Source organism: Vulpes lagopus, chromosome 3 (genome assembly GCF_018345385.1).
Source record: "Vulpes lagopus strain Blue_001 chromosome 3, ASM1834538v1, whole genome shotgun sequence".
NCBI classification, from domain to species: domain Eukaryota; kingdom Metazoa; phylum Chordata; class Mammalia; order Carnivora; family Canidae; genus Vulpes; species Vulpes lagopus.
In genome coordinates this window covers 94667356-94688986 of record NC_054826.1, presented here as the reverse complement: position 1 = coordinate 94688986, position 21631 = coordinate 94667356, and the positions used below count along the sequence as shown (strand labels likewise).

The 21631-nt window shown below is 54.6% G+C and overlaps 1 protein-coding gene across 6 annotated transcripts in view; it reads left to right on the top strand.

Moving 5' to 3' along the window:
- The window catches only part of CLIP2 (CAP-Gly domain containing linker protein 2), a 72717-nt gene that overhangs the window by 14611 nt on the left and 36475 nt on the right, over positions 1-21631 (top strand). For all 6 annotated transcript variants that reach the window (XM_041748936.1, XM_041748935.1, XM_041748937.1 and 3 more), the window contains exons 3-4: positions 5531-5718; positions 19973-20535. In XM_041748936.1, coding sequence (XP_041604870.1) covers positions 5595-5718; positions 19973-20535 — 687 coding nt within the window. In that variant the 5' untranslated portion in view covers positions 5531-5594. The remainder of the gene's footprint in view (positions 1-5530; positions 5719-19972; positions 20536-21631) is intronic.

Genomic DNA, 21631 nt, shown 5'->3' with positions numbered 1-21631 from the left:
AGGGTGCGGTGTGAGTGGTGGCCGGGCCTCCACAGTGGGATTCCCACCGCCCGCCTCCCTCGCCCTCTGGGTGATGCCAGTGCCCCGGATGTGGGCTTTCCACTGCCCTAGTTGGCACCTTTCCGCCCATTCCGTCGAGGCCACACCCTGAGCCTCCTATTGGTGGATCATTCTTGGGCCTCGTCCCCGCCACGACTGCAGCAGCCACCCCCAGCGCAGCTGAAATGGAAACCCTGAAATGCAGCCCGGGTTTGTCTTTGGTAAATGGCCATTGAGGGCAGCACAAAAGGGGGCCTGTTGGTCTGAATGCTGCCGGCCCTCCTCTCCCCTCCCGTGCCCGCCTTGCCTGGCACCCCAGGCCTCCCGACATCAGAGTAGACACCGATCGGAGTGGCGGCTGCTGCATGCTAGGCGTGGAGGGCCGCCCGTGGGCCTGTGTTCGGACTCACTCGTCCATGCTCCCTGCCCTGTCCTGCAGGCGATGCAGCAGGCTCACACCAGCTGAAGACCCATAGCCACTTGCGGTGGGTGGGCTTTGGACCCACATTGCCTTAAGTCTCCTCCCTCCTGGTCTCCCAGGCCTGCCCCACCCCCTACAGGGTGGCCGGAGGCCAATTTATCACCCTGTCCTGGCTTTTCCCAAGAAAGCCTTTCCTTCCTCAATCCCACATGCAGGGCTGAGTCACAAAGGGGTGATTGGCCCCGGGTTCCTCCCCCTCTTCCTGCTCACCACTTCTTCTCTCCTCCCCTCTCCCCTTCACAGGCTCTCCCAGCTTCGGAGACCCTGGGGGTGGGAGTGGCTGCTGGCCTCTCCTGCCTGGTCCTCCCCCCCGGCCGGCATTGGTGGTGGGACTAGCGAATGCAGCCAACTCCTCTGGTCTCCTTTGTCAGTGAGGCACCCAGGCGCTCTCCGCGGAGGCCAGGGGTCTCACAAATGTTAGTCCAGGCTGGGGGACGCCAGCCTAGGGAGGCAGGGGAGGGCCAGTCCCGGGGCCGAGTCCAGCATGGCCACTGAGCAGCCTGTGACTTTGGGTGAGTCCCTCAACTTTTCTGAGCTTTCTGTGTTCCTCCCTTGAGATGGCTTCTGGCTCATTGGGGTTTGGGAGGAATAATAAGGCCACATTCCTATAAGGAAGGAGAAGCTGCTGGGATCTTCAGGGTCTAGGAGGGAGGAGGGCAACTCTGGGAGCCTCCGGAAGCTTCCCCTGGGAGGAGTGTCCTAGAGATTTGTGGCTTTGGAGGCCTTTGTCCTCTGGGCAGTGGCAGGTGTACCCTCACACAGGGTTTCCGGAACACGGGCTCTGTGCCAGGCTCTGTGCTGGGGCTGGGTTCTCAGAGAAGCTGGGGCCCCGCCTGGGGTTGCCCGTGAGCTCCCAGGAGGCGAGATGAAGATAAATGAGAACGGTGTCATCTTTCTTTGGCTCAGCGTGCAATACTGAGGCCTCTGTGGGCCAAAGGTTCGGGGAGACTCTACAGAGGAGGAAGCATTGGGCTAGGTGTCTCATAGGGGATTGGAACAGGTGAAGTGAAGCAGGTAGGAGAAAAAGCACAAGTGGGGTCTGGGGAAGTGGGAAGGTGTCAGGTGCGTAGTGAGGGAATGCAGGGTCATTAGTAGCAGTGTGGTTGAGAAGCCTCCGATGCTAGGGACACTGTTAGAGTGCCTGGTCCCTGCCTCAGAGGACATGCTGGCTAGCCGGAAGGTCGCCATGCCACCAGACTGCCTGCTGGGCTGGTCATCATAAGCTACTTAGTCCTATGTGCTGAGGATGTGAAGGGGGGCTTCCTAGGTCCCTTGTCAGGACAAAGGATACCACAGCAAACAAAATAGACCCTAGTCCCTTTCCTTGAGCAGTAGCGAAAGCCAAAGCAAGATGGAGAGGGAGGGGGCAGACTGAGTAGGGGTTGTAATCTTAGAAGGGGACATTGGAACAGATACTTGAAGGTGATGACCAATGAACCTCCATATTTGAGGTAGAGGGAACAGCATGTGCAAAGGCCCTGAGGCTGGAGGATGCTTAGTGTGGTCCAGGAGTGGCTGGAGGCCAGCATGGCCAGTGTAAGTGGGCAAGGGCCATAGTGCTTGGAGGAAGGAGATGAGGAGGGCTTTGAAGGCTGGCACACTACTATGGAGAACCTTCAAGGATTTTATTTTTTTTATATAATTTTTAGAAGTTAAGATTTAACTTATATACCATAAGATTCACCCATTTTAAATGTATAACTTGGTGACAAATTGATATTTAGTATAAATACAAGTTGTGTGGTCATCACAATCCACTTTTGGAACACTTCTGCCTTCTGGAAAGTTCTCTCATGCCTATTTGTGGTTAGTTCCAGCTCCCACCCCCAGGCAACCCCAGATCTGCTTTCTGTGTCTATAGTTTTGAAACTTCCTCTAAATAAGAATCATGCAATATGTAGTCTTTTGTGTCTGGCTTCTTATTGCTGCACCTTGTAGAGGGTGGTCAATATCGTTGCATATGTTATAGTCACTTATTATTGCCAAGGAATGTTCTATTATATAGATATGCTGCTTACCATTTACCAGGTGATGGGTATTTGATTGTTTCCATTGTTTGACTATTGTGAATAAAGTTACTATGAACATTTTTTACAGATTTCTATATGAACATGTGTTTTTATTTCTCTTGGGCAGTTGGATCATATGGTAGATAAATATTTAATTTTTTTTTTTAGATTTTATTTATTTATTTATTTTTAAAAGATTTTATTTATTTATTCATGAGACACACAGAGAGAGGCAGAGAAACAGGCAGAGGGAGAAGCAGGTTCCCTGTGGGGACTCTGATGCAGTACTTGATCTCAGGACCCTGGAGTCATGACCTGAGCAAAAGGCAGATGCTCAACCACCGAGCCACCCAGGGGTCTCTAACTTATTTTGACTTTGTTGTTTTTAAGTTTATTTATTTTTTAAGTAATCTCTGCCCCCAGTGTGGGGCTTGAACTCAGAACCCCCAAGGTCAAGCATCATATGTTCTCTCCCTACTGAGCCAGCCAGGCACCCTAGGTATTCAAATCTTTTATTCCTTTTCCATTAGGTTGTTTGTCTTCTGATGAGTGAGTGATCAGAGTTCCCCATGTGTTCTGAATAGAAGTCTTTTATTAGATGTATGATTTGTAACATTTTTCCCTGGTTGGGGAGGTTTCATCAGAGAAGGGCCCAAAAGGCATGGGGAAGGGATTCCTTGCATCTCATTCTGTTCCCAGCAAGAGGTCTTCCTCTGCCCCCACACACATGGGGCCCTACCTCAGGATTTCCTAGGTCAGAGGGCCTCCCCTGCTAAGTCGCTGGAGCAGAAGGCCAGTTAGCTACCCAGAGGTGGGATATTCCCTGTCACCAGAGAGCAGGCTCCCTCGCCCCTGCTGACTCAGTGAGTCATTGGGGTTTGGGTCATTCAGGCTTGGGCTCAAGCTTGTGCTGGGGGGATGCCAATGGAGCCTAACTGAACCAGAGAGAGATGTCTGCAACCCACAGGTACTTCCCTAGGGCATGTGCTTCCTGGAGGGCCAGGTTCTGGAGAGCAAGGGAGCAGCCTCATACTCCCACTGATCCAGCAACTCCCAGGCCCCAGAATTCCTGGGGTGTCAGAGTCATCCAGCAGAGGGTTAGAATGTTGGATTTGGAAGGCTCTAGGACCAAGCTAAGGCTGACAGCCATGTTCCATATTCCTGTTGGCTCACCTGGGTATGTGGGTGTCATCACTGTGTGCCTTGGGGGAGCTTATTTGTCTCTGCTCTCAGGACTGGCAGCCCTGCATAAGGAGCCGTCTGTCCCATGCTCAGGTCATAGTGTTGCTGGCTCAACTTGCTGACCTGAGAGGTGTTCTGAGGCCACTTTGCAGATTCCTGCTGTGAGCATTGTGGGTTGGCCTCTACAGTAGTCAGAACTTTTTTGGTTGCAAGTGACAGTGTCCCTCAAATATGGTTAGGCGAAAAGAGAAAATGATGCACAGGTATAAGGATTTGTTGACTAGTATAAGTGAAGAGCTCAAGTGATCAACTTCAGGCTCAGCTGCATCCAGGCCATCCAAATCCAGCAATTCAGCTCTGCTCTCTCCATGTTGGCCTCATTCCCTGGCAGACTCCTCCATGTAGTAACTGGGATGGCCCTGTAGTTCCTGGCGTCCAACCCACACCCAGGCAGCCCCAGAGAAATGAAATAACCTTCCTGAAAGGTACCAGCCAGAGTCCAGGCCCTGGTGCTCTTTGGGTCATGTGATTTTTCCTTCACTAACCACGCGGACTCTGGCCAGGCCTGGGTCATGTGCCCACTCCCCATGTGTGTGGTGGGTCAGCCCATATAAATCTTACGGATCGAGAAAGGAGCAAAGGGTTGGGGTAAGGATGTGGAGTGTGGCTGGCCTGACAGAAGGGGCATCTCCTACTGCATCAGAGCCGAGCACCCAGAGAGCACTGTTCCCGAGGTCCCCAGGTGATACCCTTGCCCAGAAACCTCTGCACCTCCGGTGGTGCTCTGTATCCTCTTTCCCAGCTGGACTGTGTTCTCCCCAGATAGAGCACTCCAGGGCAGGATGGGGCCTGGTCGTAGTGAGCCCTTCACCAATGTCTGGTGCAGAAGAGGGTGTGTGCCAGGACAGCAGAGGAGAGGCCAGGGCACCACGGCGGGGGAGAGGCCATGGCAGAGGAGAGGCCAGGGCGCGGTGGTGGGGGAGAAGCCAGGGTGCGGCAGGCCTGTCTTGTCTGCCTCTCCCGCGGTCCCCCTGCAACTGGCCTCGTCTTGCTGCCATGTGGCTCCCTGAGCTGACCACCTGGAAGACGAGGCTTTCCTGTCTCAGGAGCCACCTTTGTCAAGCACTACTGCCCTATAGGGCTGGGCGTCGTCCCCCTCGGCCTTCTCAGAAGGGCAGGGGCTGTAATGGTGCAGGGCAGGCAGAGAACGTGGCAGATCCATCCTGGCAGGGGACCGAGGCAGGTGTTGGCCTCCATGTGTGCACGGATCCCCACCCTTGGTGTGGGGTGGCAGGTGCTGGGACGGTGAGCAGAGCTGGCAAGGTGGGACAGTGTGCCAGTTGTTGGAACTAGGTGTTGCTCTGTCCCGCCTGTGTCAGGAGCCATGAGTGGTTCCCTGGTCCCACAGGGCCTGGGGGCCATTGCACAGCGACCCCCAGGCTACCCACGTGTGTCAGAATCCACACCAGCCTGTGTTGTGTGAGAGTCACGCTCGGCTGTTGGTGGCTGTGCTGAGCTGCGTGGTCCTGGTGGAGGGCTGTATCACTGCAGACCCCCAAACCCAGGAGGTGGGCAGAGAGCATGCACCTGGCCTCAGAGTCCAGCAGCCAGGACACATGTCAGGCCACACCATTGCCACACCAGGCCCATGCGTGCTGCCACTGCTCTGTGCCTCGGTTTCCCTATCGAGGAAAGAGGGTGGGCATGGTGGCCCCTGCCCCCCTGGGCGGGGTGTGTGTGTAGGAATCCTGCCGTGTCACTGTTGGGGTGCCCTGGCAAGTGGTGACATCATGATGTGATCACTCTCATCTACCCGCAGGTGAGTGACGATGGCAGAGAGGACGTGATCCACGCGGACCCCTCAAACACCGAGTGGCACCACCATGCAGAAGCCCAGCGGCCTGAAGCCCCCCGGCCGTGGGGGGAAGCACTCGAGCCCTATGGGCCGGACATCCACCGGCTCGGCCTCCATGTCTGCTGCGGCGGTGGCCACCGGCTCCAAGGAAGGTGCGCGGGGCTGCAGGGCCGGGGTGGGGAGTGCTTCCCCTGGAAGACCCCCCTGGTGACCAGCCTGGGGCTAGCAGTACACGGAAGTCCTTCTTTCTGTCTGGCTGTCCTCCCTTTCACATTTGACTCGGCATGCTTTATGCATGTTGTTCTTTTTTACACTCCCCTGACTTGGGAGGCACGTCCTACTGTTGGCTCTGCTCGGGATGAGAAAGTGGGGATCCAGGTGGGCATGGCACTGTGCCTCAGTCACTCAGCCAGGATTCAGACTCCAGCCTCCACTGGCCTCTCTGCCTCCACTCATTCCCTTCTGGGGTCAGGGCTTATCCTTGGAGCCAGCCCCATTTCCCGTCATCCTTCTTGTCTGCCACCCAGAACCATGCCCGTTAGCCTTTCGGTATCTGACCTTTCCTTCATCTTCCTGCTACTGGGCAGGCGTGAGGGCCGGGTGCCCGGGCTGTGGGTGCAGCTTGGACAGCAGAGGGGCGGAGGACAGCTGTCAGCTATGTGCTTCTCTGAAGATGAAAGAAAGGTAGCCCATGCTGGAATATTTAGGAAGTTAGGTGCAGAGGTAAAATTGCCTGTAATCTCACCCCCTAGAGGCAACTGTTATTTCGGTTTATGTCCTACTTTTTTTTCTTCTTCTTACCTATTTGCAATCATGCTGCATATACAACTTAAGAATCTGGTTTTTCCTTCTAAGATGATCAAGTGGATTTTTCCACATCGTTTTTAATGGCTGTAAAATATCCTATCCATGCAACAAATATAAATCAATGACTTGCTTTGTTGACACAGTCTTAACCGCCAGAGTTCTTGTTCTGAGCAAAACCGGATGTGAGCTCGGCCCTCGGGGCTGCCGTTCTGGTGGGGAGCAGGGGGGTTGAGGGTTGTGAGATCCTAGAACTAGGACCTGACCAGGTCTGGGAGGTCAGCCCTGAGGATAGACATGTGAGCTGAGGTCCAGAGGGTGACAGTATAGTAGTTGAAGAGGGGAGGGTGTTCTGGGGAGAGGGAATAGCTTGTGCAAAGGCCCAGTGGCAGAAGAGCACGTGGCAAATATGAGAGAGGGAAAGAGAGTGACTGGCACGTGGCCAGTGACAAGTGTGCCAGTAAGAGAGGGTGGGCCAAAGTGGGGACAGCTTCGGGCTGTCCAGGGCATTTCACTTCTGTTGTAATAACACTGGAAAACCTTTGGAAAGCTTTAAATCAAAAGGAATATGATAAAAAAGAATTGGAAGCATATTCTTAGCTCATTCTCTGCAGTTGGGGATGACTGTTTCCTATTTTTCACTTTGATAAATGACGCTGTGATGAATGTCTTTGGGCAACAAATCCTGGTTTTGATTACAATCCAGCTAGCAGGGTAAGACGCTGTCGGTCTCATCTGTTTACTACATAAGTTTAGAGAGACAAAAAAAAAAAAAAAAAATATTACCAGGGGCCAGATTAGGCAATCTGGGCCCTGGGTGGAGTCAAGGAAAGTTTGAACCAGAGGTATGGACAGCTGGCAGAGCCAGGGCCCCAGCAGAGCTAGGGTGGGAGGGTAAAGAAGCTGTGTGGCACAGCTCCTGGGCAGACCTCTGTAGCTGGGCTTGCCCAGAACAGCCCCATAGGAGGCCCAGACTTCATTATAACGTGGCAGATCCTCTACTCATGAGAGACATTCCTGAGTAACAGGAAGAAGCCAAAGAGAGAAAACAAAGGGGAAAGGATGTTCCAGGTGGATGGAATGAGTGATGCAAAGGCCCTGCAGCAGAAAAGGACCTGGTTTGTTAGAGAGGGAAGGCGGACAAGTCTGGATGGAGAGGAGTTGGAAAGAAGGTTGGGGAGGGTAGCAGAGGGCAGATGGTGAAGGGCAGGGATTCGAGTAGGTGTTCAGAGTGACCAGAGCTGTTGGAGGGTATTAGAGGAATGACTGGGTGCTCACATCCCTCAGCCCACTGTGTGGAGATTGGGTAATGGGGTGAGGAGAAATGTGGCCACACAGGCCAGGAGGCCCGCACTCACTGCCGGGGCTGGGGGAGGTCAGGGGTGGCCACCAAGAGTGGGGCATCAGGGGAATGGGAATGAGCTCAGCCTTCAGGATGTGTGGAGGCGAGAAGGACCTGCTTACAGTGGAGGAAGAGCATGAGCAAAGGCATCAAGCTGAGCCTGGTCCAGTGGGGTGGTAGGGGCGGGGGCCTGTAGCCACTCTCTGGGAGAAGGTCAGCAGCCTGACCTGATCCTCTTGTCTCCTGGAGACAGCTCCATGGCACCTTCTGGGTTTTTCCCTCATTGCTCTCTCCCTGACCAAGAGGGGCCTGAATTCTGGCTCTGATCCAGCCCTTCATACCCCTTCTAATGGCCCCTGCTGTGTGACCCTCTAAGAGTGACTTAACCTCTCTGAGCCACAAATGGGATCACATCATTTCTCCGATTAGATCAAGAGTTAATGAGTGTGAAGTGCCTGCAGGTACAAAACTCATTAAAGACTCTTTTTTTTTTCCTTTCCCCATCCATCCATAGTCCCGTCACAGAAAAATTTGGAAGTGTGATAGGAGAAGCACCCATCAGCCTCCTTCTTAAGCTAATAATCAGAGCCACTACTGTGATAGAGTTCCTTCTAGTCTTTTTGCCTATTTTTTTTTTAAGATTTTATTTATTTATTCATGAAAGACACAGAGAGAGGCAGAGACACAGGCAGAGGGAGAAGCAGGCTCCATGCAGGGAGCCCGATGCAGGACTCGCTCCCAGGACCCCAGGGTCACCACCTGAGCCAAAGGCAGATGCTTAACCATTGAGCCACCCAGGCGCCCCTAATCTTTTCACCTATGGATGTATTGTTTTAAGCAGTTAGATCGTGGGCCATGCCCAGGTCTCCACCTCACTATTCCACGTCTTCCTGCCTTTGGGGGGATGTGCCCCGGGTGCTACTGTACTCTTTGCTGTCATCTTGAATGGGCTACACTGTGTGGCCTGCTGCTTGCTTCCTAGTTACCCTGCCCGGGGCAGAGCCTCTGAGGGTGGGGCTGGTGGTCTAACTCCCCCCAACTCCCCTCTGCATCCCCTGCAGCGACTGTTCCAGAGAGAGGAGGTGCTGCTTAGTGAAGGCCTGATTGATTACAGAGCCACACCCCTGTGCCCACCGCTGGGCATGCAGGCGGCCTCAGCTGCAGCTGGGCTTGGTGTCATCATCCCCCTCTGGCACTGCTGCTGCTGCTGCTGCAGCTCCCCACCCCAGCAAGTCTCCCAGGTGGTGGGGACAGAACAGAGAGCCTGGAGCAATGGGCCTGGTGAGAGGGGAAGGCAGATTTCTTTCTTTCTTTCTTTCTTTCTTTCTTTCTTTCTTTCTTTCTTTCTTTCTTTCTTTCTTTCTTTCTTTCAACTTTAAATAAATATATTTATTTATTTATGAGAGACATAGAGAGAGGCAGAGACACAGGCAGAGGGAGAAGCAGGCTCTCATGTGGGGAGCCCGATGTGGAAGTCGATCCCAGGGCCCCGGGATCATGCCCTGAACTAAAGGCAGACACCCAACTGCTGAGCCACCCAGGCGTCCCGGAAGGTAGTTTTCTGAGGCCCACAGCTGCTCTTGTCTCTGCTCTGGCTCTCGACTCTCGGAGCAAGAGCCTCTGGAGAGGAGGAGGGGCAGGTGGAAGCCCCAGAGGACAGGGTTGGCCCCTCCCCCACCCCCTGGCACTGGCCATCTGTGAGGGGCCCCGGGGCCCCAGGGGTGGGTCTGGTGGAGGCTGGAGTCTGGGGGTGATGGGAGGGGGCCAGCAATAAGCTGGACTCTGCTCTGGGAATCAGGGCAGTGGCTGTCACCCAAAGTATGAGCTCAGCCTCTGGGCAGAGGGCTGAGCCTGGACCTGGACTGATGCCCCTGCCTCCTCAGCCTGTGCTGTCAGTCCCCAGAGCTATAACATACAGGAAGTGGCAGGAACCAGGGGCTGTTTGGGGGGGGGGGGGGACTGTCACACTAGGAGGTGGCCTCAAGGTGGTCAGAGCAGCAGGTAGGGTGGTCTGGGAACCCCAGTGGGGGCAGGGGCAGCCCAGCCAGGCAGGATAGAGCACCCCTGGGGGCTGCTTCAGATCAGGCTGCCAGGGAGGTCTTGCTGAGGGGGTGACACTGGTATAAAGATCTGAGGGAAAAGTAGGAACCAGCCCAGCCAAGTGGGAAGAGCAAGCAGGCAGACAGAATAGTGGCTGCAAAGGCTCTGAGTCTTGAGATGTCTGGGAGCCGGAGAGCAGCTCAAGTGGGCAAGGGGGAGTTTTGGGAATGGGCCAGGGCAGGCGCCAGGAGCCCCATCGGGGAGCTGGGAGCTGACACCAGGGCTGCCTGGGGCTTTGGAATCCATCCTGAGGGTCCAGGCTTCCAGGCTGGTGGCCAGGGCTTCTGCTGGGGTACAGCAGGGGGTACAGCCCTCCTTTTGAGTCTGGAGGGGTACAGCCCTCCTTTTGAGTCTGGAGCACCCTGCAGGGGTGGGGCACGGCCGCCACTGCCTTGCAATGGTGGGCAAGAGGGGATGACAGGAGGCTGTGACCAGAAGCCCACAGCCCTTCCCTGGAGTCTGCTTCTGGGCCTCAGGTGGAGGCAGGCCAGGCCAGGTTGTGGGCGTCCCTCCTGTCCCCAACCAGAACGGCTGCAGTGACATGGGGAGGACCCAGGGCTGCTGGACCAAGGGACAGACCGCAAGCAGCTCCTTGAGGAGCCTCTCCTGTCCCCGGAGCTGTGGTCAGGCCCCAGAGGTGTGTCCCATTCAGGAAGGGTGGTGCTTGACACTCTACTTCACCATGACATCTTACCATGCCGCTTCTCACTCATAGCCCAGGGCGAGAACTATTGAAAGAATAGAGATGACAAAACTGAGGCTTGAGCTGTCATCTGAGTTGCCCAGAACAATAGGGCCAGAGAGTGGTGGGGCTGCTGTGGAGACTCAGACTGGGCCAGGTCTTTTTTTTTCTTTTTTTTTTTGGGGGGGGGGGCCAGGTCTAACGCTGGCTCAGGCAGCTGGCACCTGCTGCCCTGTTGCGGGGGAGAGGGGTGGTGGCTGGCCCCCCAGTTTAGTCCCAGCACCACACTCTCGCCTCCTGTCGTGGGCTCCCATCCTGGGCAGGTGGCAAGCAGGAAGCAGGAATTGGTTCTCCTTAGGTCAGTCATAACTGTGCTCCAAACTGCCTATGGGCCTTTCTTCATGCTGGGGACCCAGGATATGGGAGGTCAAGGGTGAGTGTGCATGGGTGTTCCCCCTCAGGCATGGAGCAGACCCCATGGGACATGATCCACCTCTTATTTTTAAGATTTTATTTTTTTATTCATGAGAGACACAGGCAGAGGGAGGAGCAGAAGTCCCTGCCTGATGTGGGACTCGATCCCAGGACTCCGGGATCATGACCTGAGCCAAAGGCAGACAAACTCAACCATTGAGCCACCCAGACGTCCCCAGGGTCCACCTTCTATATTGTGATCCCCCCAAGGGGTCCACACAGGGCTGATCCCAGAGCTTTTCAGTTCTGGCTTCCGGAGCTGGGGCTCAGATGCCCTCATACCTTGTGGGTACTCCAGACATGGGCACCAGCCTCCTGTGCCCCCACGTGGGGCCCTCAGACCTTGGAGTTGGCCTGTAGTCTTGGACACTGGCTCTACCCTGGTGCACCCTGGAGGATTATGTCTTTCACCTTGGTTCTCTGCTCCTTGGGAGGGCAGACGACATCATCCCCATCTTAAGTGACTTGTCCCAGCTGCTGTGCAAACGTGGGCAGAACCAACACAGACTTCCAGCCTTTGCTCCTGCAAAGCCTGCACAAGCCCTGGGCTGCCTCCCACTCCCTTCAAGGTCAACTTCTCCGGTCCTCCTCCCCTAACCACATCCTAAACTTTTTAATGGCATCAGGATGAGGAAAGCCACACTGAGCATTTCTGCGGCTGGGCTGCAGAGCAGGTGGGGGGCAGGGCAGCCTCCTAACGTTCCTGACGTTGCCCATTATCGATCTGGGGGGCAGGGGCCCATCTGCCAGCGCCTGCCTGCTGTGGTGTGGCCGAAGCAGGGCTTCTCCATGGGGAGCTGGCTCTGCTCTTTCCAGGGTAAGCATCCCACGTCTTTCTTCCCCTCTGTCCCCACCTGAGTCTGCTGGGTGGGGACTCTGTCCTCTTGGTTTAGGAGTAGGGGGAATGAAAGGGGACTTCTGGGTTCCATTTGGTTCAAGGATGCTGAGCTACCCTTGGGACGGGGCCCATCTCAGAGTGGATTGATAGAGGGTTCCTTCTTCAGGGGTGGCCGGCCAGAGGCCGTGTGGCAGGGGGATGCCGGGCCTGTTGTGGCTGCGAGGGGTGGGCCCTGCCTTGGTCACAGTGGGCCGAGGGGGTGGAATCAGCCCTCGCTATGCTATCAGAAGGACTGCTGGAGAGTGGGCCAGGCTGGGGGACGCACTGTGGGAAATCTGGCTCCCTTGAGAAATGCTACGGAGACCCTCTCCTTTTCTTCATGACCTCTGCCCTGAGCACCTGCTGGGGCCCGGAGAGGGCTTAGAGCAGCAGGGCTGCTTTGGGGTTTGTGGCACATTTACGTTGTTGCTTTGGGGTCAGGATTGTGGCCAATCTGCATTTTAGCTTTTGTCATGGGCTCCGAGGATAGAAAGGAGGGGGTGTTGGTGTGGGTCCCGCCTCCCAGGCCTGCATTCTGAGATACATCCGTCCAACGGAGGTGGTTGGGAAAATGGGGTTCTGCAGAGTGGCTGTGCCAGGGAGAGGTGTTGGATCTGGTCTGATAGACAGACAGGGTTTCCCTAGAAGACACAGAGAGGGAAAGGCCAGGGTGACCATTCTGTCTGGGACAGCCCTGGATTATGTCTGTGGTCTTGGTGTGACGCTATATTAGTAGCACATCCATTCTCTTTAGGGTGTCTGGTTTGGGATGACAAATCATGTGGTCACCTTCTTTATAGCCCCGTGGTGCTCATTAGCATGTTAAAGGCTCAGACAAGTCCTGCAGCAAAGTAACCATAGCCTTGTTTAAGCTACTATTTCTCAGACTTGTTTGAATTTGGAGATTACTAATTTTTGTAATATCTATTAATCCCACGTGGAACTGTGTTCTATGGAACATTTAAAATACTGCTTGCAAAAAAACAAAACAAAACAAAAAAATAAATAAATAAAATACTGCTTGCTTCCTTGAGGGACTGGGTCTTAGCATAGGCACACTTTTTTCCCTCTGGCCTTCAGGGACAAGGGCAGACTTTATTACTACTACTCAGTTCATAGCATATTGTCACTGTGAGTCCCTGCAAGGCCCCTCTTGTGTTTTTGTAAAATTGATAACTTTTTATCATGTTCCCACATCCAGGCATCTGTGTCCATGTTGGGACACTCTTGAGCCTTGCTTTCTGACCAAGTATCACATCAGAATCACCTTTCTGTATAACCTGGAAGAATTATTTTAAAAGTTGCTTAGGGGCCAACTGGGTGGCTCAGTGGGTAGAACACGAGACTGTTGATCTTGGAGTTGTGAGTTCAAACCCCATGTGGGGTATAGAGATTAGTTAAAAAAAAATAAAATCTTTTAAAAAAAAAAGTTGCTTAAGAATCTGAAAGACTTGACCATAATTTGTATAATACTCCCCTATTTTGGGGACACTTAGATTCAGGGTTTTGCTTTTTTTTTTTTTAAGATTTAAAAAATTTTAAGTAAATTTTAAACCCAGTGTGGGGCTTAAACTAACAACCCCAAGATCAAGAGTCACATGCTTCACTGACTGAGCCAGCCAGGCACCCCTGGAGTTTTTTTTGTTGTTTGTTTTGTGAATGATAAGACATGGAGTCAGGTTTTTTTCTTTCTGAATTATTTCTTTGGGAAATGGACCAAAGATTACATTCCCTATTTAATGTTTTCTAATTAAAAATATATTTCTTTTTTTAAAGGTTTTATTTATTTATTTAAGAGAGAGCCAGCACAAGCAGTGGGACGGGCAGAGGGAGAAGCAGACTCCCCACTGAGCAGGGAGCCGGATAATGTGATGATGTGGGGCCAGATCCCAGGACCCTGGGATCATGACTTGAGCAGAAGGCAGACGCCTAACCCAGTGAGCCACCCAGATGTCCCTGTTGTATTTCATTTTTATGATATTTTTAACCAAAGTAATACAGGCTTGTTCTAAAAGTCCTAGGTTAACCTAGAAAGTGTTTGCTGTCTAGCATTGAAATGACCTGGGTGGGGAGTGATGATGTGAGTGGGTTTGTGTTTAGGGGGGGTCTCCCCAGTGTCTCTGGGGGCAGGTGAAGCAGGACAAGGGGTGCTGGAGGTTGAGAGAGACCCTTCTGGAGGCTGCTGTGTCAGATGGTGTGAAGTCTCATGGGCCTGATCTTTAGAGGGGCCTCTGAGACTCTAGAAGGAGGTGGAGTTATTTCTTCTGTGGAATTACTAGATATGATGAATAACTGGATTAGGGGCCACGGTGAGGGGGAAGGGGCAATGAGGACTTGTGCTCTGAATAAATGGGCGTTGGGGGATACACTCTCTGTACAATTGGGGTGTACAGAGGAGGAGCTCCTGCAAGGGGTCACTGTGATCTAGAATGTCAAGTGTGAAGTCCTAGGGGACTTCCAGGCAGGGGCAGCTGTTAGAAGGGCACGTCTGGTAGCCAGGGAAGGGATCTGGACTGGAGAGAGCAGTTGGGGCCCAACTTCTAAGTCTTCTCTTTTACAAGGAGAATGATTAGCAGGGACAAGGCAGCATGTAAGCAGTAGCTAAAGGTGCAGGAGTGGGTTAGGTTGTAGGGGGAGCGCTCCCAGGGCTCCCCAGGTCCCGACCACGGAAGGGGGACATTCCTCCTGCCTCTCGCCCTCTCGCCCCTCCCCTCCTGCTCCCTGCTTTAGAGACAGAGCAGAGACTTGGTGCATCTTGGTCTTCTATCCTGTCCATCATTCAGGGAGTCTATAGAGAGAACTAGGATTTTATCCTATCTGTGTTTTTGAGGTTATTGCTCTATGGTGGAAACACTATATAATCTCTTTTCAACTCTGTATTCAGCGACACCATGCTGGTAGCTTGAAATTGACCACGGAAATTGGCAAATGCTACAAATTGGGGTTATTAATTTTCTCCTGGAGACCTCATTGGTAAGCCTTTCCCAGCACCCCACCGGCTGGAACACAGGTGGACAGAGGACCACCAGGGGGGCAGGCATGGGCAGAGGAGGCAGAGAGGAGTCCAGAAGAGCAGAGAACCAAGTAATGTAAATACAGCCCCACTTGGTGTTTTGTTTTGCTTTGTTTTGTTTTTTTAAAGATTTTATTTATTTAATCATGAGAGATACACAGAGAGAGAGGCAGAGGCACAGGCAGAGGGAGAAGCAGGCTCCATGCAGGGAGCCCGACGTGGGAATCGATCCCGGGTCTCCAGGATCACGCCTTGGGCCAAAGGTGGCGCTAAACCGCTGAGCCACCTGGGCTGCCCTGTTTTGTTTTTTAATAAAATTTATTTATTTATTTGAGAGAGAGAGAATATCCAAGCAGACTCCCACTGAGCACAGAGCCTGGCCTAGGGCTCAATCTCATGAGTCTTGAGGTCACGACCTGAGCCGAATCCAAGAGTCCAGTGCTTAACCGGCTGCGCCCCCCAGGTGCCCTGAAATACGGCCCCACTTTGTGTGTTTTTTAAGGTATGCAGTATATGTATGCACGTATGTGCACAGGATGAAGTCCGGAGAAACGTGTTCCAAGATACTAACTGTAATTGTGTTTGTATGGTAGAGCTATAGATGCTTTCCTTTTTTCAAAAAAAGTCAGTAACTGTATTTTTTTCTGCAGTGGACATGAATGATCTTATGTAGCATGAACATTTAAATAGAAGGAGAAAAGCTAGTTTGTGGGAAGGACAGTGGGTGACCGCAGGTGGGGTGTCAGTGGGGGAAGCTGTTATTTTATGGGCTGGGGGTGGTGTTTGTGGCTCACAGGGAGAGCCACTGAGGGGGGAGAGGCGAGAGATAGTGGGGAGACCAAAGGGGGATAGAGGTTGGCTTCTAAAAGGAGGAGAGCGTTCATAGCTTTCCTGTAGAAACGAAGGGCAAATGGTGGGCTCAGGGAGGTGCAGAGGTGGGAGGGAGAACCCGTGAACCAAGAGCTGCGTGGAGTAAGCCTCTGTCCTTAGTGGAAGGAATGGGATGGGAAGAACCATGGCGGCCCCTCCTTCTGGGAACGGGACCAGCTCTGAGCAGGGAGCTTGCATTGAGGGGCTGCTGGCCTGGGCACTAGAGTGTAAGCAGAGCCCCTTGAGCTCCTGTTTAAGTACTGGAGGCAAGCATACAGGTGGAACACAGGTAGATCTCTGGAAGGATGAAGCGGGTAGAGGGCGATGCAGGTGGACTGGCTTTTAGGAGAAGCAGTCAGGGAGGGCTTCTCTGAGGAGGTGAGGAGTGAGCTGTGTGACTGTCAGGGCAGAGGTTCTGAAAGGCACTCCTGCCTCCATTCACAGTGAGCCTTCTCTCTCCAGCCCCAGGCCCCCATGAATCTAGCTTGTTGTTATCTGCACCCCATTTGTCAGTGCTTGTAGTCCCTAGCATCTGACCTTGGGGCTCTGGGAATGGGGTCCCTGGCAGCTGAGATTCGGCAGGTGTGGGCAAAGTCTCTCCCCTCTTCCCCAGGCAGGGTGGGACCCAAGCTGCAGCAGGAGGTGGGGGAATGTGTTCTCGCCTGGGCATCCCCTCCACTGCAGCAGGCCACCAGCTGCTGCCACCCCCCCACCCTACCCCCACACACACCAGGCCCCTCAGCCTTTTTCCTCAAAGTCCTGCTTTGAACTTGAAACCAGCAGTAAATTCCCTTGTGCCTGGGGTCTGGGAAAAGGACCAAGTGTTACACAGAGGGTTAAGTTTCTTGCTACCCTTTGCTTTCTTGGGGGCTTGCTGGGCGTGGGGGCCAGGCTGCTCCATGCTGGGGGGGCTCGGAGGGAGGGAGGCCCAGGCCCTACCCTCAGGGAGCTTCAGGAACCTGCCTCAGAGCCCCAGGGGGTGTGCCAGGGGAGCCAGCCAGGTCTGATAGCTCTGGGACAACAGGTGGGACAGGAAACCATGAGGTCCTGGCTGTCTCTGCTCAGCCCTTGGTTGGCCCTGTGCGGAAACAGGCCCAGATAGGGAAAGGGGCTTGGCCAGGCCTCGCCCGTGGGTTGCCGATGACTCCCTGGAGGGAAGGGGGCTCTCTCCGGGTTTTCATTACCTTCTCAAGCCTAGGCCTCCGGAGGCTTTCCAGTGCGAGTCAGGGATTGGACGGGGGTTTGTCCCCGCCAGGCTGGGGCAGCCCAGGGCACCGGAGAGGAAAAATGATGTGAAACCCCCAAGCATGGTCATCGCCACAGGCCTGGGACCTGGATTTTAGCAGCTGCTGGAACAGCTGGTCTCTGGCCTATGACCCTGGAAGGGGCAAGGGTGGGGAAGAAAGATTACCTGAGGGCCTGCCTGGCTCGGGACAGCTGGGGAGGGCGACAGCTGGGCGGGCAGCTTCTCGCCAAGAATAGCCACACTCGATCCCCCTCGACCTGGGACCCTCCTCTGTGCTCTAAGCATCAAGGCCAGGTAGGCACAGCTGTCCAGATCAGTTAGCGGGCATCATAGAGCCCCAGGGCACGGGGAAGCATTCTAGAAACGGATAAGGGAAGGGTGCGTGCCATACACACGAGCACATGGGGGCCTGGCAAGGGGGAGGGCTTTGAGCCAGACCAGCTGGGCTTGACTCCTGCCTGGGCAGCTCTGGACAAGAGTCACGACCTCTACTTCCTAATCTGCACAATAAGAATATAACATAAAGTATCCAGTCTGTCGAGCGGCGTGCCATCGGCACTTCATAGGCGGTAGCTGCTATCTTAATAACCATGGCGTTGGCTCCGTGTTGACGGACCCCATGGCTCCTTGGGCAGTGTCACGAGGAGGGGAGGGCCAGGCCATATTCCAGTGTGTGGCTTCCTCCACCTACAGCTGCTTTTCAGAGCAGCTTTTCCTCAGGAAGTTGCTCACTGGATCTGTAGGGGGTTGGGAGGGTGGACAGAGTTCCCAGATCCCTGCAGAGTTCCTTATAATATGGGGTTGCCCTAGATCAGGACTGGGGGCCCCCAGGAGCTCAGCCCCGGGCACAGGGAACCAGCAGGACAAGGTCCAAGCTGATGATACTCTGTATGTTTTATGCCAGCTGCAGAGGGCTCAGCACCTGCCTCATTTTTCTCAGGGGAGAGCCACTCGCTCAAGGTCACCAAAACCTGTCTGGAAGCCCTTCTTCTGCCTCCTGGGGCCCTTTGTGGGTTTTTATTTTTATTTTTTTAATCCTTTAGTCTTCGTATAAGTTATTCTCATCAAAATAACACTTGTATGGGCCAGGCACTGAGAACAGCCTCCCTGGGGTTCCAGGGCCTGCTTCTCAGCCACTGTGGTCTCGGCCTGGTGGGGCCTGGGTGGTGGAAGAGAGCCTTGGGTCCCCCACCCCCACACAGGGGTTTTCTCTAAACAAAGTGGAAGGGAACATCCCTACATGGGATGGAGTAAAAGACAAGTTGGGGTTTGGCCAGATTCTAGAAAATGCGCCCATTTTCAAGCAAGTCCAAGGGATTTGGGGTGATTATAGTTTGAGGCTTGGCACGGTAGGTGCTTTAGTGCATATTTTTTGGTTTGACGTGTATCTGGGCCCTACATCAAGAGCCAGAAGCCTGTGGCCAGTAGGCTCTGCTGCCTTTTGCCTGGGAGCCTAGATAAAATACCTGATCTCCCCAAGTCTGTTTCTTCATCTGCAAATCAGAGATAACAAAAATCACCTCACAGGATTAACCATGAGGGTCAGATGAGCTGCTGTATGTCCGCCTCTTAGCACAGAGCATCAGTGAATGGGAGTGATTACTATGGTTGTCAGTGAAGTTCAGCAGTGAAGCCCATTGATCTCATAAGCACCTAGGTCACAGTTCAGATATCCCCTTGGTCAGGACCCCCCATCTGGCTGCCAAGGCCCTGGGTGCCACGTGCTCCCCATTACCCCTGCCAGTGACCCTCAGAGAGAACCTGTGGGGCTGGTCTTGTATGTCCAGCTTGACCTTGGACTTGTGTGGCTCCCCGCAGCCCCCAGAAGCTCTGGCTTCCAGTCTTAATACAGCATCCTGCCAGGCCTAGTGCCCAGGGCTTCTTGGCCTTGGCTGAGAGGAAGAGTGTGGTGGGAGCCACTGCCCTGCGGCCCCTCCACTGGCTGCCTCGGAAAGGACTAAAAACATAGGCAGCTCTGTTGGGGGTGTGGCAGCATGTGCTTGCCTCCTATTCCCATCTCTGTTTCACAAAAGCATCAGTGTCTGGAGCAGAGAAGGAGTCCTCCTCCTCTGTTTGATGCTATGTCTGGTGGAAAGTAAAAGGCAGCCTCCCAACCTTGTGGTGCAAACAGGCCGGCTTCCTGAGCCCCATTGCACAGGAGGCCCTCCGTGAGGCCCAAGGGCCAGATACACACAAAGCACGTGGGGTGGGCCCTGCTTTGTCTTTCACGAGTAACCTTGAGCTAGTTGCTTGCCTTCCCTCCCATCTTTTCAGCGGGCTGTAGAACATCACGGCCCAGGCTGGGGAGACAGGCCTCTCCCTGGGTTTCAGTCCCATTTCTGCCTCTCTGAGCCTCAGGGTCATTTCTCCTCTAAAGAGGGGCTAGGCCAGGGCATCCCTGAGCCCAGAGAGCCAGAGTTCAGCCCCAGGAATGTGGGCTTGAAGGGCTTGCCTCCCACGCACTCCCCCCCTTACTTTCCCTGCTCTTTGCAGCCCTGACCCTTTGGGCTGCAGCTCAGGTAGGGGAGGTGAGACTCAGGAGTGGAGCAAGACAGTGTTCTGGCCCCTTCCTGCCCGGAGGTGTCTGGTTGTCACCAGCTGTCAAAGAACAGTCTGAGATTGTTTCGTGGGGCCCCCAGCTGACTGGGGCAGAGGTGGAGGGATACAGAGAGCACCCTCAGGATCTGAGTCCAGCCTGAGGCCGTAGGCGGGGCCTCAGTTTAACAGCCAGGGGCTGGCACCCACTAGGATGGGCAGGTGGCTGCGAGTAACCCTTGAGAATGGGTTCATTTGTGGGTGCCCCTGAGTGGTGAAGGGTGTTACTTCCCAAGGAAGCACTCCGCTGAGCTTTGAATCCCGGGAACCCGCTGCCAGGGTTAGGAGATGGGGTGAGACCTCGGGCTGCCCAAGGCCCTGTGGCCAGCCACGCCTGCCTCAGTTTCCCCACCAGTTAGCAGGTGCTCAGGGCCCTGACCGCTGCCTCTCTCCCGCCCCGCAGGCTCCCCCCTGCACAAGCAGGCCTCAGGCCCTGTGGCCCCCGCCGCTGCTGCCGCCGCCACCACCACTGAGAAGCCAGGCCCCAAGGCGGGCGAGGTGGGCGATGACTTCCTGGGGGACTTCGCGGTGGGCGAGCGGGTGTGGGTGAACGGCGTGAAGCCGGGCGTGGTGCAGTACCTGGGCGAGACGCAGTTCGCGCCGGGCCAGTGGGCCGGTGTGGTGCTGGACGAGCCGGTGGGCAAGAACGACGGCGCGGTGGGTGGTGTGCGCTACTTCGAGTGCCCGGCCCTGCAGGGCATCTTCACGCGGCCCTCCAAGCTCACGCGGCAGCCCACGGCCGAGGGCTCGGGCAGCGATGCGCACTCGGTGGAGTCGCTCACTGCCCAGAACCTGTCGCTGCACTCGGGCACGGCCACACCGCCGCTCAGCAGCAGGGTCATCCCGCTGCGGGAGAGTGTCCTCAACAGCTCGGTCAAGACGGGCAACGAGTCGGGCTCCAACCTCTCGGACAGCGGCTCCGTGAAGCGTGGCGACAAGGACCTGCGCCTGGGAGACCGTGTGCTGGTGAGTCTCTTACCCCTCCCCCCCTCCCCACCCCCAGCCCTGCACACGGGACCTCTGGGGTGGGGGTGGGGAGAGAGGGATATTTGGAGGGGGTTGTGGCAGGATCCAGGTTGGGGTGCCCAGTCCTCATCATTATCACAGAGTGACCAGGGGTAAGTGACCAGTAAAGTGAGTTCTGGAGACTGTTGCTACGTGACCCTGGGCAAGTGTCTTAGCCTTTCTGGGCCTCAGCTTTCCACTTATAAAATGGGTTGAAATGCCTCCAGCTGGTACCGGATACTTAGGGAAGTGTGCCTTGGGTATTAGCTCTGCTAATCATCCATTGATCCAGCCTACCAGCGTCCATGAGCCAGGTCTGTATTGGAAAAAGCTGAGGACTGCAGTGCTCAAGAGCTCTGGCCCAGGGTCAGGTGGTTGAGACACCTAATCAGCTGTGACATGATGATCACTATTGCCGTGGGGCCTGGGGTGGAGGGGGTTTGTTCTGTTTGCAGAGGGAATTATGAGAGGCTGGTGCAGTAGCATGAGCAGATCCATGCTGTTAGCACATCTTGCTTGCTACTTCGAGGGGACAGGATAGGAGGGGTCAGGAGTGGAACAGGGGAGTGTCCCTGGGGGCTGCTATGGGACCGGGAGGCTGGACTCTCAGTGTCCTGTCCAGGGTGCTTGTGTTAGGGCTCTTGCTCTACTGTTCCTACCATGGCTCCCAGAGAAGCCATCCCTGCCTGGCCAGCGGGACCCAGGCACGCTGCCTTACAGCCTCATTGAGCTGTCTCTGGGGATGCCCAGGGCCCCTGCTGGCCATGACCACAACGGGGAAATCAGGTGCAGGTTTGTGCCCTTTCTGCTACTGCCCAACTGTGTGATGTTGGGCAGGTCACTTAACTGACCTTCATCCCCATTCGTTCATTCATCATCTGTCCATTCAGCAAAATGAGCAGAGAGTATCCTGCTGCTATAGTTGAGAGCATTAAAAAGGTTGGTGGAAGACGTGAAGTCTTCACAGTTATTAAGGGCTCTGTCCTGGCAGGGCCTGGTTAGTGTCACGTGAGTGCCCTCGGTGTGGTCTGCAACCTCTTTGGGGTAAGAAATGGAG